This window comes from Mercenaria mercenaria, chromosome 6 (genome assembly GCF_021730395.1).
Source record: "Mercenaria mercenaria strain notata chromosome 6, MADL_Memer_1, whole genome shotgun sequence".
Classification (NCBI taxonomy): Eukaryota; Metazoa; Mollusca; class Bivalvia; order Venerida; family Veneridae; genus Mercenaria; species Mercenaria mercenaria.
Window position 1 is genome coordinate 28,306,709 of NC_069366.1, and position 18,926 is coordinate 28,325,634.

At 37.0% G+C, this 18,926-nt stretch overlaps 1 protein-coding gene across 1 annotated transcript in view; it reads right to left on the reverse strand.

Annotated features, from left to right (window-relative positions):
- The window catches only part of LOC123549326 (glycine cleavage system H protein, mitochondrial-like), a 32,773-nt gene extending 15,452 nt beyond the window's left edge, over nucleotides 1-17,321 (reverse strand). The window contains exons 1-4 of the mRNA XM_045337330.2: nucleotides 17,157-17,321; nucleotides 2,974-3,059; nucleotides 1,072-1,135; nucleotides 223-354 (exon numbers count right to left, since the gene is read on the reverse strand). Of these exons, the coding sequence (XP_045193265.2) occupies nucleotides 223-354; nucleotides 1,072-1,135; nucleotides 2,974-3,059; nucleotides 17,157-17,283 (409 nt within the window). The 5' untranslated portion in view covers nucleotides 17,284-17,321. The remainder of the gene's footprint in view (nucleotides 1-222; nucleotides 355-1,071; nucleotides 1,136-2,973; nucleotides 3,060-17,156) is intronic.
- Nucleotides 17,322-18,926: the final 1,605 nt, after the last annotated feature.

The window sequence follows — 18,926 nt, forward strand, 5'->3', positions numbered from 1 at the left end:
GTATCCCGGTACATCGATTTCGCCCGATGAGTGCAAGTTTCAGTCGGGCTAGTTGCGCAGACTAACTCGTGCACTGCAAGACATGACAAATAGCCCGATCGAAACATCACTGAGAACTTCAGTGCACCGATCATGTAATCTGGATAGCCCATATTTGTATCATGTTTCTGTTTGTAATAATTTCTAAGCTGGTAATCAAACTTTTATAAACATTATACATACCATCTTCATACGGACTGTCATTTATTGCTTTAGGGTTATCAGCTACTGCTTGGTTAACATCTGTGACTTCCCCAGTGACAGGACTGTATATGTCACTTGCTGCTTTCACACTTTCCAACACTCCTGCCTCACCTTATCATACAAACATTGGAGTTATTAACATTATGCAAGTAAAAGACACAAGTTTTTGCAGAGGGAAGAAATATTTGTTAAGAAATAAATTGGCACAATTTCCAGAACCAAACTGAAAAAACTTTGATCTGCTTGAGTGAATAAAAAAGCATATAGCTCCAGTGATTAAATGAAGTCCAAGTCCTGTTTAAAACTTCAACAAAAGTGTATCTGTGATCAATAATTATTAATATGCTAACTGTCCTCGTGCTTCAAATCTTGTATTATTTTTATGATAAATCATGAAAATAGCTAACACGGAAAACTCCAAAAATGGAATAACTCAAACACTGTACAGTACTGTATAGGTTAGAGTTATGGTTCTTGTACACTGCACTACTTCTCAGCACCACATACCTTTATTTCAAGTTAAAATACAATCACTTGTTTTAGTTATGCTTGAGACAGCTCATGAGCATTCAAATCAGCACAATTTTATTCTCTTTATTCATTTTAAGTAGGATCCAAAGATCATGAGGCAGTTAAACTATAACTAAAATAAGAATACCAAAACTGCAAAATAGAGATATGTAATGGAAAGTAGGTCATCACACAGGATTACCAACCATCATTTTATCACACAGAAATTGTCACAAACTGTCTCTACTGGTCCATTACCTTAAATGTCTTAATATAGTACAGTGTCCGACAAGTGATTTTGTTAGGTGTCATGCTTACCATCTGCTTCCAGACTGTCTCCTTTTTCTGGCAGCTGAACATATACCACTTCTCCTAATTTATCCTGTAAGTATAAAATCAGTTTTCCTAAAGTCAAAGGCATATAATAGCATACGCATAATTAGATGTACCTGTAAAATAAGCTGTTCAAAGAATCCTGCTCTATTATTCAAGAACTCCCCCCAAAATTAGGCAGTAATAATTCCCCCTTTTTAGCTAAGTACTGAGTACTTGTCAGATCATTTATTACAAATAAACAAGCATATTTTTTTAACAAGAGGGCCTTCATTGCCCTGTATCGCTCACCTGACCTATTGACCTAAAGATTATCAAGATTAACATTCTGACCAAGTTTCATTAAGATATGGTCATAAATGTGGCCTCTAAAGTGTTAACTAGCTATTCCTTTGATTTGACCAGTGACCTAGTTTTTGACCCGACATGACCAAGATTCGAACTTGACCTAAAGATCATCAAGTTTAACATTCTGACTAAGTTTCATGAAGATACAGTCATAAATGTGGTCTCTAGAGTGTTAACACGCTTTTCCTTTGATTTGACCTAGTGACCTAGTTTTTGACCCCACCTGACCCAGATTTAAACTTGACCTAAAGATCATCAAGATTAACATTCTGACCAGGTTTCATTAAGATATGGTCATAAATGTGGCCTCTAAAGTGTTAACTAGATTTTCCTTTGATTTGACCCGGTGACCTAGTTTTTGACCCGACATGACCCAGATTTGAACTTGACCTAAAGATCATCAAGTTTAAGTTACTTTAACATTCTGACCAAGTTTCATGAAGATACAGTCATAAATATGGCCTCTAGTGTTAACAAGCTTTTCCTTTGACCTGGTGACCTAGTTTTTGACCCCACCTAACTCAGATCTGAACTTGAGCTATAGATCATCAAGATTAACATTTTGACCAAGTTTCATTAAGATATGGTCATAAATGTGGCCTCTACAGTGTAAACTAGCTTTTTACTTTGATTTGACTGGGTGACCTAGTTTTTGACCCTACAAGACCCAGATTAAACAGGACATTTAGATCATCAATATTAATATTCTGACCAAGTTTCATGAAGATAAGTCATAAATGCGGCCTCTACAGTGTTAACAAGCTTTTCCTTTGATTTGACCTGGTGACCTAGTTTTTGACCCCAGATGACCAAATATCGAACAGTCCAACATTTTACTAAGGGTAACATTCTGACCAAGTTTCATTAAGATAGAGCCAAAAATGTAACCTCTAGAGTGTTAACAAGCTTTTCCTTTGATGTGACCTGGTGACCTAGTTTGTGATCCCAGATGACCCAATATCAAACTCGTCCAAGATTTTATTGAGGGTAACATTCTGACCAAGTTTCATTAAGATTGGGCCAAAAATGTGACCTCTAGAGTGTTAACAGTCAAACTGTTGACGACGGACGGACGACGGAAGACGACGGACAAAGGGCGATCACAAAAGCTCACCTCTGAGCACTTTGTGCTCAGGTGAGCTAAAAAGAAGACCCAATTGCATTACTATTCAAACACCCCTCCTACCAGATATGACATGTATGATTGCAACTTTGCATCCACAGTCTGAATTTGATGAGTATTTTCTAGATTTAAATCATTATCTGACAAAATATTTCTGTGAAAGACGAGCATAATGTATCTTCATTGAAAGAAACTCAAAGTTAATGAAATGTACAGTTTTGTCAGGAGGCACCATATAAAAAAGAATAATGTTTAACATCAGTAAATATAAATTATGCCATCTTGCTATCCGCAATGCCTCTCTAGTAAGTTATGTCATGTTTAATAGAACTGAATAATTAAATAATTTTCTATTGTAATTTTCAACAGACTGTTACCTATGAAATATACAGACATGACTGATTTTGTTTACAAACCTGTGCATAGTCTGTAATGCCCACTGTACCCTGTGTGCTCCCTTCAGGCACATCTACCCATTCATGTTTCTCTGTGAAGTATTTCTCTGTAAACAATAAATGAGGTTTTAAATTTAACAAAAGCAAGTAAAACTAGAGATGCATGTCTCCCACAACTGCCCCTATGAAAAATGTCTAGTTTCTTTAGATCTATGGTTTAGACGAGTGGATCCAATTATATGGTCTGGATGAGTGGATCCAATCAGTAATTCAAGGGCCATAAATCAAAAGTGCTTGGGTGGATTTGGCTAGTTATCAAACTTGGCTAAGGTCTTATGACCAAACGCATTTTGTTCAAGTTTGGTGAAGATCAGATGAGAAATGTTGGATTTAGAGAGCGGACAAGAGTAAAAAAGGCAGATTTTTCGGTAATTCAAGTGCTGTAACTCCAAAATGCCTAGACCAATTTGGCTAGTTATCAAACCTGGCTGAGGTCTCATGGTCAAACACATTTTGTTCAAGTTTGGTGAAGATTGGATGAGAAATGTTCGACTTAGAGTGCGGACAAGAGTAAAACTGCCAATCTTTCGATAATTCAAGGGCCGTAACTCCAAAATGCCTAGACCGATTTGGCTAGTTATCTAACTTGGCCAAGGCCTCATGGTCAAACACATTTTGTTCAAGTTTGGTGAAGATCGGATGAGAAATGTTCAGCTAGTGCGGACAAGAGTAAAATGTCAATTTTTCGATAATTCAAGGGCCGTAACTCCAAAATGCCCAAACAGATTTGGCTAGTTATCGAACTTGGCCGAGATCTCATGGTCAAACACATTTTGTTCAAGTTCGGTGAAGATTGGATGAGAAATGTTTGAATTAGAGTGCGGACAAGAGTAAAAAGGCCGATTTTTGGTAATTCAAGGGCCATAACTCCAAGACGCCTGAACCGATTTGGCTAGTTATCGAACTTAGCCGAGCTCTTATGGTCAAACACATTTTGTTTAAGTTTGGTGAAAATTGGATGAGAAATGTTCGACTCTAAGAGTGTGGACAAGCTTTGTGACAGACAGACAGACAGATACACACACAGACTGGAGTAAATCAATATGTCTCCCACACCACTGTGTGGTGGGAGACATAATCAGATTTGGCAGATGCTAAATCATGTTTAGAAATTACAAAGGCTGTCTAATGACTGTGCGCTCAACTATTTGAAACCCTTTCAAATAATACTAACTTAAGTACAAAATTCTAAGTTGAACAAGAAGCTATGTTTTCAAAACTGGCATATGACCAAAGATGTTGTTTTTGATGCATTAAGTTTAAAGGTGAAGATCATAATAAGGTCTAACTAGAGCTATCACTAAAGGTGATGAATGTACCCCCCGCATGCACTGACACAGTACATTGCAATTTGACGCACACAAGATTGCATAATTATGTGGACTGTATGTATATAGACTGTATGTATACAGTATAGCAACAAAAAACAAAGTCCCATAACTATGCAGAATATTTATCAAAAAGAATGTAACATGCACCATGCACAACTAGGGTTGGTACAGATCACTTGTGTGAAGTTTCATTAAATTGTGTGTAAGGGTTTGGTAGATTAGGCACGCACAAGATTGCATATGCAGACTGTATGTACATAGTATGTTAACAAGAAACAAAGTCCCATAACTCTGCAATTTTTGTCGCTGAACGAACCTAACATGCCCCTTGCACAACTACTGTTGTTACTGATCACTTGTTTGAAGTTTCATTAAACTGTGTCAAGGGGATGAGGAGAGATGGTGCGCACAAGATTGTGTCTATGTATATAGTATAGTGACAAAAAAACAAAGTCCCATAACTCTGCAAATTTTTTTTCTGAACGAACCTAACATGCCCCATGTACAACTACTGTTGTTACTGATCACTTGTGTGAAGTTTCATTAAATTGTGTCGAGGGGATGAGGAGAGATGGTGCGTACAAGATTGTGTCTATGTATAGAGTATAGTAACAAAAAAAACAAAGTCCCATAACTCTGCAAATTTTCTTTCTAAAAGAACCTAACATGCCCCATGCACAACTACTGTTGGTACTGATCACTTGTGTGAAGTTTCATTAAATTGTGTCAAGGGGATGAGGAGAGATGGTGCGCACAAGATTGTGTCTATGTATAGAGTATAGTAACAAAAAAACAAAGTCCCATAACTCTGCAAATTTTTTTTCTAAAAGAACCTAACATGCCCCATGCACAACTACTGTTGGTACTGATCACTTGTGTGAAGTTTCATTAAATTGTGTCAAGGGGATGAGGAGAGATGGTGCGCACAAGATTGTGTCTATGTATATAGTATAGTAACAAAAAAACAAAGTCCCATAACTCTGCAAATTTTTTTTCTAAAAGAACCTAACATGCCCCATGCACAACTACTGTTGGTACTGAACACTTGTGTGAAGTTTCATTAAATTCTGTCAAGGGGATAAGGAGAGATGGTGCGCACAAGATTGCGTCTACGGACAGACGGACAGACAGACAACCTGAAACCAGTATACCCCCCCTTACAACTTTGTTGTCGGGGGGTACAAAAATTGGGTCATTAATGTGGACTGTAAGAATAACAAAAGCTGTCGGAGGACAGCAATGCTTGACTATTCAACAGCCTTGTCAAATGAATGAATACAAGTCGAAAAAGGGGCATAACTTTGTACAAATGCGAAACTGGGTTATGGAACCTGCACAGTGCTTATCAGCTCATGACAGTGGACAAGTGTGTGAAGTTTCAATCCATTCCCATTAGTGGGTACTGAGATACCAGCTTACATACAAAACCTTAACAAAAACTACTAAGTCAAAAAAGGGGCAAAATTTTGTAAAAATGCAAAGTAGAGTTATGGAACGTGACACTGCATGTCAGATCATGACAGTGAACAAGTGTGTGAAGTTTCAATCCATTTCCATGAATGGGTACTGAGATACCAGCATACATATAAAAATTTAACCAAAAACAGCTAAGTTGAAAAAAGGGGCATAATTTTGTAAATATGCAAAGTAAAGTTATTGAACCTATTCACTGCACGTAATATCATGACAGTGAACAAATGTGTGAAGTTTCAATCCATTCCCATTAGTGGATACTGAGCTACCAGCTTACATACAAAAACCTTAGTTCAACCAAAAACTGCTAAGTAGAACAAGAGCAGTCTGATGACAGCGCGCTCGACTATTCGAAGAATTGATTGAAGAATGGGGTCAAAATATTTCCACGGATATACAAAAGAAATAAATAGATTAGACAAACAATGTTCCTGTATTACTTTGATTTCGATAAGTCTTACACTAAATGGCAATATATGAGCCAATTTCAAAGTCCAAAAAGGGCCATAATTCAGTCAAAATAGTTATGTACTCTTGCCTACAGATGGAAATCATAATGATAAGCAAGTGTTCAAAGTTTAAAAGCCATATGTCAAATAGTTTTGACAAAACATGGACTTGTATGAAAACAGAACCAATTTCAAAGTCAAAAAAGGGCCATAATTCAGCCAAAATAGATGACAGAGTTAATATGTTCTCTTTCCTACAGATAGAGACTATTATACTAAACAAGTGATAAAAGTTTCAAAGCCATATGTCAAACACTTTACAAAAAATACGAACTGGTACGAAAAACTTAACCAAGATTTCTAAGTCAAAAGGGGCCATAATTCAGCCAAAATCCTTGATGGTGTTATGTACTCTTGCCTATAACTGGACATGGTGATGGTAAACAGGTGCTGAAAGTTTCAAAGCTTTATCTCAAAAGACTTTGTCAAAATATGAACTGGTACGAAATATTAACCCAGATTTCTAAGTCAAAAAGGGCCATAATTCAGCCAAAATCCTTGATGGAGTTATGTGCTCTTGCCTATAACTGGACATGGTGATGGTAAACAAGTATTGAAAGTTTCAAAGCTTTATCTCAAAAGACTTTGTGTAAATATGAACTGGTACGAAAAACTTAACCAAGATTTCTAATTCGAAAGGGGCCATAATTCAGCCAAAATCCTTGATGAAGTTATGTACTCTTGCCTATAACTGGCCATGGTGATGGTAAACAAGTGTTGAAAGTTTCAAAGCTTTATCTTAAAAGACTTTGTCAAAATATGAACTGGTACGAAAAACTTAACCAAGATTTCTAAGTCAAAAGGGGCCATAATTCAGCCAAAATCCTTGATGGAGTTATGTGCTCTTGCCTATAACTGACCATGATGATGATAAACAAGTGTTGAAAGTTTCAAAGCTTTATCTCAAAAGACTTTGTCAAAATGTGGACTGGTACAAAAAACTTAACCAAGGTGGGACGCCGACTCCGACGCTGTGGTGAGTAGGATAGCTCTACTTATTGTTCGAATAGTCGAGCTAAAAAGGGGCATAATTTTGAAACAAGAGGGCCAAGATGGCCCTATATCGCTCACCTGTTATCATTGCACTTGAGGACAAGAAGGTCCTCAGAAAAAAATATCTAAATCCAAAGGACAGGAACAACAAAGGGAAGAAATTTAACCAAAGAGAACAAAAAATCTTACAAGGTATAGATATGACAAAATACACCTAAAAATTGGAGGTACCATCACATGTTGTACCACAGAAAAGTTGTCTCGGTTTTTCCCTACGGCCAATAATAAACAAGAGCTGTCACTAATGGTGACAAATGCTCCGGCAGCGCCTTGACCTTTGACCTGGTGACCCCAAAGTCAGTAGGGGTCATGTACTCAATAGTTTGAAGGTCCTGGGTGCAGTGGTTTGCAAGTAAAGTGCCTTCATGCAAAAAGTCAACGTTTCACAAGGAGACCTTGACCTTTGACCTGGTGACCCCAAAGTCAGTAGGGGACATGTACTCAATAAGTACTATCAGTATGTGAAGTTTGAAGGTCCTGGGTGCAGTGATTCGCAAGTAAAGTGCCTTCATGCAAAAAGTTAACGTTTGACCTGGTGACCTTGACCTTTGACCTGGTGACCCCAGTCAGTAGGAGTTGTGTACTCAATAAGTACTATCAGCATGTGAAGTTATCTACCCTGATTGTCTCAGTCAAACTAATAATAATTATGAAATTTCAAATAAGTCCTATAAGGACTTACTGATATAAATCCATTTTGATTACAATCAGGGGAGGTAATCAGATATAAAATAACTCTGGAACCTACGATTGAATCTGATAGATTCGTCATGGAATCCAAGATTTATTGTTGTTGAAGATATTTTGGAAGTTTGTATCAAATAAAACCATAAATGAAGTCTCTATATGGCTGCAAAAGCCAAAATAACAAATTTCTGACTTTTAAGGGGCCATAACTCTGGAGCCCATGATGGAATCTGGCCAGTTCAAGAAAGGAACCGAGACCTTATAGTGACACAAGTTTTGTGCAAGTCTGATTAAATTCAAATCATAAATGAAGCTGCTATTGTGCAGACAAGGTCAAAATAGCTTATTTTGGCGTATCAAGGGCCATAACTCTGGAACCCATGATGGAATCTGGCCAGTTCAAGACAGGAACCAAGACCTTATGGTGACACAAGTTTTGTGCAAGTTTGATTAAATTCATATCATAAATGAAGCTACTATTGTGCAGACAAGGTCAAAATAGCTTATTTTGGCCCTATTAGGGGCCATAACTCTGGAACCCATAATGGAATCTGGCCGAACTAAGATCTTACCATGATACAAATTGTGTGCAAGTTTGGTAAAAATCAAATCATAAATGAAGCTGCTATTGTGCAGACAAGGTCAAAATAGCTAATTTTGGCCCTATCAGGGGCCATAACTCTGGAACCAATGATGGAATCTGGCCAGTTCAAGACAAGAACCAAGACCTTATGGTGACACAAGTTTTGTGCAAGTTTGATTAAATTCATATCATAAATGAAGCTACTATTGTGCAGACAAGGTCAAAATAGCTTATTTTGGCCCTATCAGGGGCCATAACTCTGGAACCCATAATGGAATCTGGCCGAACCAAGATCTTATCATGATACAAGTTGTGTGCAAGTTTGGTAAAAATCAAATCATAAATGAAGCTGCTATAGTGCAGACAAGGTCAAAATAGCTAATTTTGGCCCTTTCAGGGGCGATAACTCTGGAACCCATAAAGGGATCTGGCCAGTTCAAGAAAGGAACCAAGATCTTATGGTGATACAAGTTGTGTGCTAGTTTGGTTAAAATAAAATCATAAATGAAACCACTATCGTGCAGACAAGAAATTGTTGATGGACTGACGGACGCACAGACGACGGATGAAGGGTGATTACAAAAGCTCACCTTGTCACTATGTGACAGGTGAGCTAAAAATGCAAAGTAGATTTATGGGACCTGCACGGTGCATGTCAGATCATGACAGTGAACAAGTGTGTGGAGTTTCAACCCATTCCCAAGTAGTTTGAATAGTTGACCTAACGAGCTGTTGGAGGACAGCAACGCTCGACTATTCAACCGCCTTGTTGATTGAATGAATACAAAAGTCGAAAAAGGGGCATAATTTAGTAAAAAAGCAAAATAGGGTTATGGAACCTGCATAGTGCTTATCAGCTCATGACAGTGGACAAGTGTGTGAAGTTTCAATCCATTCCCATTAGTGGATACTGAGATACCAGCTTACATATAAGAATTTAACCCAAAACTCCTAAGTTGGAAAAGGGGCATGATTTTGTAAAATGCGAAGTTGAGTTATTGACCCTTTGCACTGCATGTCATATCATGACAGTGAACAAGTGTGTGAAGTTTCAATCCTTTCCCATTTGTAGATACTGAGATACCAGCTTACATACAAAAACTTAACCAAAAATTTCTGTTGAAAAAGGGGCATAATTTTGTAAAAAAGCAAAATAAAGTTATGGGACCTGCTTTGTGCATGTCAGATCATGACAGTGAACAAGTGTGTGAAGTTTCAATTCATTCCAATAAGTGACTACTGAGATACCAGCTTACATACAAAACTTTAACCAAAAAATTCTAAGTTGAAAAAGGGGCATAATTTTGTAAAAAAGCAAAATAGAGTTATTGAACCTGTGCAATGTAAGTCAATTTATCACAGTAATTAAGTGTGTGAAGTTTCAATCCATTCCCACAAGTGGTTACTGAGATACCAGCTTACATACAAAACCATAACTAAAATAAAAATTTATAAGTCAAAAAAGGGGCATAATTTTGTAAAAAAAGCAAAATAGAGTTATGGAACCTGTGCAATGTAAGTCAGTTTATCACAGTGAATAAGTGTGTGAAGTTTCAATCCATTCCCACAAGTGGTTGCTGAGATACCAGTTTACATATAAAAACTTAACCAAATCGGGACGCAGACACCGACACAGACGCGGACGCATGGGCGAGTCCAATAGCTCTACTATTCTACAAATAGTTGAGCTAAAAATGTTGTTTGAGATTTTAAGTTGAAGCTGAAGATCATATGAGGGCCAAGATCATTTATATTTAGGTCAGTTTGTAGGTTTTGCCACAAGGAATGTTGCGAGTATGAACTAAATCGTGTCATTAACATGGACTGTCTGTGGAACTAGTTAACCAAAACATTGTTTTTTGAGGTTTTAAGTTTGAAGGTGATGGCCATTTAGGAAGATCAAGGTCATCTTTATTAGATCAGTTTGTAGGTCTTGCCACAAGGCTTAATGAGTGAGTATTAACTAAATTCAACCTATATGAATCCTTATCCCCACCAATACTGGTAACTCAATGCTACACCACAGACATTACATGTGTGGAACACTTAACTGGTCCCCCATCCCCAACTATATACTTGTGAAACACTTTTTTCATCATCATTGTATATTTAAACACAGACACTTATTATACAACAGAGGTAAACCACCAAAAGATTGCCAAGCCCCATTTTCTGAAGAAATATATATGATTATAAATATCCCCCAAAGAAAACCCAAAGTGGTTAGCCGGTTCTTACTGAAACACATACCTTACTGAAACAACGTTAATTTTGCTGTAAAATATGTTAAAATATTTATATGGAACACAGTCCAAATAACAGGATATTACTATTATTCCTACTATAACATCAGTGTTCCAGATTAACTTTTGAACTTGGTAGCCAGCTAGGCTCCTAGACTGAAAATTTGGTAGCCCAGCTTGAAACTTGGTAGCCCAGCTGTTAATAATTTGAATGGCATAATTGGGAGAATAAATACTGAATAACAATAATGACATATATAAGCCGGAAAAACCACCACTGCATAATTTCTGAAGGGTCTTTGAAGACAAGGAGTTTTATTATACTATCTAAAATGAAAATCAGTACTCTTACTTTAAAGTTATATAAAAAGTAAAGAATCTGAAATGAATTTTATTTTTTCAAGAACATACATAGTAAAATTAGTGACAGTCTCTTCTAAGTAAACTTCATGAAGACAACAACTGTTAGATATCGTGTGAAATATCATATATGGCACTATTAAAAAGCTCTAGTGAAAGAGCTATTTATGAACACATCATAGTTACTGGTAATAACTGACGTAAATAACTTCCTACAGGCAGGCACGGCTTTGATGAAGGTTTGGAAACACCTTGAATAAAATGCTACATCTTAACATAAACAAGAGCGTCGCCAAGCAGGGCAATATACGCCCTAAGGGTTACATCAGAGGATGGGAGCAAAATTTAAAGAACTTGACTGTTGAAGCCCAAAGAACAGGAACAACAAAAAGAAGAAATTCCAAAAAAAATTCTAAGTCCACAAAAAAATTCTTACCAGGTAAAGTTATGTCAAAATACACCTAAAAATTGGAGGTACCATCCAAGTTGTACCACAGAAAAGTGGTCTTGGTTTTTCCCTACGGCCAATAATAAAAAAGTTTCAAAATAAGCTATTTATAGTAACAAAAAAGGGAAGTAATACAAAAAAAATTATTGTAAGAGAACAAACAAGAGCTGTCAGATGACAGCGCGCTTGACTATTCGAAGAATGGATTGAAGAATGGGGTCAAAATATTTCTACAGATATTTAGACAAAACGAGGGCTCAGAGCGAAACTAGTCTAAGTGTATATAGAAACAGAAGCAGATAGACTAGTTTCGCTCTGAGCCCTCGAAAAGAAAAAAAAAATATTAGACAAACAATGTTCCTGTATTTGTGGATTTCGATAAGACTTGCACTAAATGGCAATGTGTGAACCAATTTCAAAGTCCTAAAAGGGTCATTATTCAGCCAAAATAGTTGTCAGAGTTATGTACTCTTGTCTACAGATGATAATCATGATGATAAACAAGTGTTCAAAGTTTAAAAGCCATATGTCAAATAGTTTTGACAAAACATGGACTTGTATGAAAACAGAACCAATTTCCAAGTTCAAAAAGGGCCATAATTCAGTCAAAATATATGACAGAGTTATGTATTCCTTCCTACAGATAGAGACTATTTTACTGAACATTAATAGAAGTTTCAAAGCCATATGTCAAACACTACACAAAATATGAATTGGTACGAAAAACTTAACCAAGAGTTCCAAGTCAAAAGGGGCCATGATTCAGCCAAAATCCTTGATGAAGTTATGAACTCTTGCCTATAACTGGACATGGTGATGGTAAACAGGTGTTGAAAGTTTCAAAGCTTTATCTTTAAAGAGTTTGTCAAAATATGAACTGGTACAAAAAACTTAACCAAGATTTCTACGTCAAAAAGGGCCATAATCCAAAATCCTTGATGGAGTTATGTGTTCTTGCCTATAACTGAACATGGTGATGGTAAACAAGTGTTGAAAGTTTCAAAGCTTTACCTCAAAAGACTTTGTCAAAATATGAACTGGTACGAAAAATTTAACCAAGATTCTAAGTCGAAAGGGGCCATAATTCAGCCAAAATCCTTGATGGAGTTATGTACTGTTGCCTATAACTGAATATGGTGATGGTAAACAAGTGTTGAAAGTTTCAAAGCTTTACCTCAAAAGACTTTGTCAAAATATGAACTGGTACGAAAAACTTAACCAAGATTTTTAAGTCGAAAGGGGCCATAATTCAGCCAAAATCCTTGATGGAGTTATGTACTCTTGCCTGTAACTGGACATGGTGATGATAAACAAGTGTTGAAAGTTTCAAAGCTTTATGTCAAAAGACTTTGTCAAAATATGAACTGGTACGAAAAACTTAACCATGATTTCTAAGTCAAACAAGCGCTGTCTGATGACAGCGCCCTCGACTATTCGAAGAACTGATTGAAGAATGGGGTCAAAATATTTCCATGGATATTCAGACAAAAGAAATAAATAGATAAAGACAAACAATGTTCCTGTATTACTTTGATTTTGATAAGTCTTGCACTAAATGGCAATATATGAGCCAATTTCAAAGTCCAAAAAGGGCCATAATTCAGTCAAAATAGTTATGTACTCTTGCCTACAGATGGAAATCATAATGATAAACAAGAGTTCAAAGTTTAAAAGCCATATGTCAAATAGTTTTGACAAAACATGGACTTGTATGAAAACAGAACCAATTTCAAAATCCAAAAAGGGCCATAATTCAGCCAAAATAGATGACAGAGTTATGTTCTCTTTCCTACAGATAGAGACTATTATACTAAACAAGTGATAAAAGTTTCAAAGCCATATGTCAAACACTTTACAAAAAATATGAACTGATACGAAAAACTTAACCAAGATTTCTAAGTCAAAAGGGGCCATAGTTCAGCCAAAATCCTTGATGGAGTTATGTACTCTTGCCTATAACTGGACATAATGATGGTTAACAGGTGTTGAAAGTTTTAAAGCTTTACCTCAAAAGACTTTGTCAAAATATGAACTGGTACGAAATATTAACCCAGATTTCTAAGTCAAAAAGGGCCATAATTCAGCCAAACTCCTAGATGGAGTTATGTGTTCTTACCTATAACTGGACATGGTGATGGTTAACAAGTGTTGAAAGTTTCAAAGCTTTATCTCAAAAGACTTTGTCAAAATATGAACTGGTACGAAAAACTTAACCATGATTTTTAAGTCAAAAAGGGCCATAATTCAGCCAAAATCCTTGATGGAGTTATGTGCTCTTGCCTATAACTGGCCATGATGATGGTAAACAAGTGTTGAAAGTTTCAAAGCTTTATCTCAAAAGACTTTGTCAAAATGTGGACTGGTACGAAAAACTTAACCCAAGGTGTGATGCCGACGCCGACACCGACGCCCACGCCGTGGTGAGTAGGATAGCTCTACTTATTCTTCGAATAGTAGAGCTAAAAAGGGGCCATAATTCAGCAAAAATCCTTGATGGAGTTATGTGCTCTTGCCTATAACTGGCCATGGTGATGGTAAACAAGTGTTGAAAGTTTCAAAGCTTTATCTCAAAAGACTTTGTCAAAATGTGGACTGGTACGAAAAACTTAACCAAGGTGTGACGCCGACGCCTTGGTGAGTAGGATAGCTCTACTTATTCTTCGAAAAGTCACGCTAAAAAGGGATCTGCCAAATAAAAACAAGAGCACTGCAATGCAGAGCAATATATACAAAGCAAAGTCATATATGACCTTTGACCCCCAAGTGTGACCTTGACCTTGAAGCGAGTCATTCAAAACATGCACTCTGCAAGTCGCCTCAGTGTGGTGAACATTTGTGCCAAGTTTCTTTGAAATCCTCCAAGCAGTCCAAGAGTTACAGAGCGGACACAGCAAAGTCATATATGACCTTTCACTCCTAAGTATGACCTTGACCTTGAAGCTAGTCACCCGAAACAAGTGCTCTGCATGTCGTCTCAGTGTGGTGAACATTTGTGCCAAGTTTCTTTGAAATCCTTCAAGCAGTCCAAGAGTTACAGAGTGGACACAGCAAAGTCATATATGACCTTTCACTCCTAAGTATGACCTTGACCTTGAAGCTAGTCACCTGAAACAAGTGCTCTGCATGTCGTCTCAGTGTGGTGAACATTTGTGCCAAGTTTCTTTGAAATCCTTTAAGCAGTTCAAGTTACAGAGCGCACACGAAAAACACTCATATGATCTTTAACCCCTAAGTGTGTCCTTGACCTTGAAGCTAGTCATCCGAAACAAGCGCTCTGCACGTCATCTCCATGTGGTGAACATTTGTATCAAGTTTCTTTGAAATCCTTCAAGGTGTTCAAGAGTTACAGAGCGGAAAATTGCTAACGGACGGACGGACAGACGGACACCGGCGTCATAACATAATACGTCCATTCGGGCGTATAAAAACAACTGAAAATTGCATATTTTACATTGTAAAACTTGTTACATCTGCGCAACCAGGGTTCTCGGAAACGTTTAACTTTAATTCTACTTTTTGGAAAAGGATGCCAAAATATTCCAACCGCAATTCCCCGGGACAGGTAAAAAAATAGTCAAACGCGTACCTTACTGAGTACACAAAAGAACTACCCTGTCAGAAGCTATTTCGCCTGTCAATCAAAGGCGAAGTTTGCAGTGGCTGCTTTGCACTCTCGACCAATCAGAGATGATTTTTTTCCAATAACGGCATGGTCGATTAAGGCAGTATTGTTTACGTAATAGATTTAATCAGACAGGATGACGCAAATGCATGTGGGAACCCCTGCAACTCATGACTAAACAACAGTTCTTTCGAGCATTACTAACATGAATAATTTGAGTCTATGTCAGTAAGTTAACTTTGAGCTTTTACTTCAAAGCTGCTCTGTCCAAGTGGAAGTTAAGTTAGAGCTGTTTTAATCTGTCTGCATCTGATACACTTCCATTAGACCAGAACAGCTTTGAAGTCAAACTCATATTGACCCAACCCTCACCCTCAATTACAAACATTTTGTTTGGAATTTTGAGCGTTCAGCATTTTTTTCATGAAGGGACTTCAACAGGGGTTTCTCCATCTTGTTGTTATTGTCACCGCTATTCGTCTGCGTTGCCTTCCAAACGCTTCAATTTCTTCTTTTGACACTTCGCAAAAACAGGTGATTTTTGACTTTTATTCATTATCACTGGTCACTCTATGGAGATAAAAGCAAAATGCAAGTGCCTAATAAACATCATACAATCAAAAAATTAGTCTGCATTGCAGCGAAAAGTCACAATTTCAGCAAAAGATCCACGGCCACACATTTGAGCAAAATTTATGCGATTTTCACAAAAAAAAACCAACATGAGAATATCGCGAAATTGCGCCCAAAAGTGAGCCCTGTAATCAACATGCGACAATTCGATTTATGTGCTAAGTGTGTTGACCAATTTATTTTCATAACACGTGGCTTCCTTATGCTTTCTGCTTTCACTGCAAATTAAATGGTAATAACCTGTGAAAGTAGCGATGTTTGCAGGACAGTAATTGGACATAATTGTGATGTTATTCGCAGCCATTCCCGAATTAATAAATTAATGTGACAATAATTGACTCGCTTTGTTTCCACAATTGATGCGATACAAAATATATTTCAAACGCCGACATCGTTCGGTCATTTAAAGTATGAAATTTGGGGAATAAAAATTATTCAAATCAATTAATGCAAGCTTTGGACATTCTGATGTGATTATGTTGCAGTTAAAATACACCATGTATTGTAAAAACTTCACGTCGGAACATTTTGAAATAAAAGAAACGAATAAAAGTGGAACAGTCTGAAACAGCTGATTCCAAATACCTGGAATGGGATAAGGTGGCATTTAGATGCGGTCAGGTGCATGAGATCATGAATTCATTATTTCCAACGTAAACAGTCAGGGTTGTAAGCTAGTGTTTCAAGTTATCGCAGTTTAAAATGCTTGAAAAAGAAACTGAAATAGGTTATACATAACTTAAAACAGTTACATCCCTGACTGGTAAACAAAACATGACGGCTCAGAAAATTACTCACAAGCTGGGCTCCCAGCTTATTATTTTTACTCGCAGAGTTCGATTTTTGGTTGCACTACGCGACCGCTAATCTGATACACTGAACATTCGATATAATTGGTTTTACTTGATTGACAGTCAATTTGTTCAATTTGACTACAAGATTATTGGATTATCTGAGGTTGCTAGGCAAGTGTTCCACTCCACAGGTTTCTGAGTGCTACACTAAAAAACGAAAAGGAGCGCTACACTAAAAAATGAAAACGAGCAATGCTGAGATTAAAGATTTAAACCTGTACAAGCTTATTTACAAGAAAGTACCACTAATGCACCAAGGGAAGTAATCCATGTCAAGGCTGCAAGCGTCCTTCAAAACCAAATGCAATTTTTTAACAAAAAAAACAAATGACATTTTCAGAAACCTACGCAGAACAAACGGTGTTGAGTGTATCTTCCTTGTCTGTCTTTTAACTACATTAATTGATGCTGCATTTTTCGAGAGATAACGAAAAATCTGCGGATTTGCAACTTTTCTGAGTACACAGGAAGCCATCTCTGTTTCCGTCAATTGAACCGAAAGAATTTCAAATACCTGAACTTACTGACCTCACGTTTACGAAACTACCAAAAAAAGCTATCACAAAAACAGGTATCTGTATCTGTATTGATAGTCGAAATTATCTCACTAATGAGCAAAAATTATCGAGGGTGTGTGTGCGCGCTTGATGTTAGATGTTATTCGCGCGGCGATCTATACAGTAGGTATCGTAGGATATAAAGTTAAACCAATTACATGTAGAAGCTATACGGGAAATATATAGAGGATATTTGTTTGTTTTGAGTGAATATGGAAGTGAAAAAATTTCAAATATTTCAAATGTGAACATTTTCTCACTTCGAGGTGAGATATATTCAATTTATCCTACCCTTATACAAGATATAGCACAATATCGGCCTGCCTAATAAACTTTGCTTTATTCAGTCAGTGTCAAAATATCACTTTTGCGGGAAATTTTTAAATCACATATTTTATCAAAATTTTAACTTGAAACCGATACTATTGTATTGGAAATGTTTGAATTTAGAAAATGAGTGGTCAAATTATAGGTTTTTATCCAGAAACAAAAAAGTTATTGTTATTTTTCACTTTTACGGCACTTCAGCCGGAAATTTTGAAAACATATTTTTTCCGAATTTTTCAATGAAACCGTTATCATTGTATTGGAAATGTTCTAACTAAGAAAATAAGTGGTAATATCAAAAGTTTTTATCCAGAAACAAAAAAGTTATTGCATTTTTTCTATTTTATCCGCAAATTTTATTGCACTTGCAAACGTTATATATGACGTCAAGTCTGCACGCTGTTGGTCTTTCCAACGACTTTTGCCCCAATATTCTGAGCACGTAGGATAAATAGAATATTAGATTACTGTCTGAAAAATTTAAATTTATTAGGCTCGTCTACGAAAATATATAAGGCTCGGCAGCAGCCTCGCCTAATATATTTTCTTCAACTCGCCTAATAAATTTAAATTTATCCGACAGTAACCTAATATTCTCTATATTCACGAAAAACAAACAAGTTTTATTTTTATTTTATGCTAAATTACGTTGGATTTTGCAACAATTTTTAATCTCAGCGCGGGAAACAGACACGCGTAAACAGACATGACGTCAGACGTGTTGTGACGTTAGAAAAATAGCGGAAAGTGGAAAGTGGTTGCTCAACACAACAAAAACGAAAATGTTGCAGGCTCGGTTTGATTGAGCCTGTTCATAGACGGTAGTGGAAATGCATGCTACCGTCCACGCCCTCTAGCCCCGGGTTGAGCAGAACTCAACATTTACACATGCTAAAAGTACAAAAAGCAATTTAGAGACATCCGTAGATGTATTCAAACGGCGGTGAACATGGAATCTTCAATGATACACGTGTTGAGGCGTGTAATTCCACGAAGAGCGGCGTTTGGTCCCCAGATAAAGTAAAGGGTTTGCCCAAACGAGAAAACAATGGGCAGAACTAAACAAACTGGAATTTAGGAAGGGGATCTGAGGTTATGGAGCCTGCGTATCACAGGAACTGTCAAAAGACAAAATTAAAAAGCAGGCACCATAACCAAAGGGTGATTAAACAATACCCAAGGCTATGACCGCGGGAGTATTGGAACCACCCAGGCCGAAATGGTCATTTTGAGA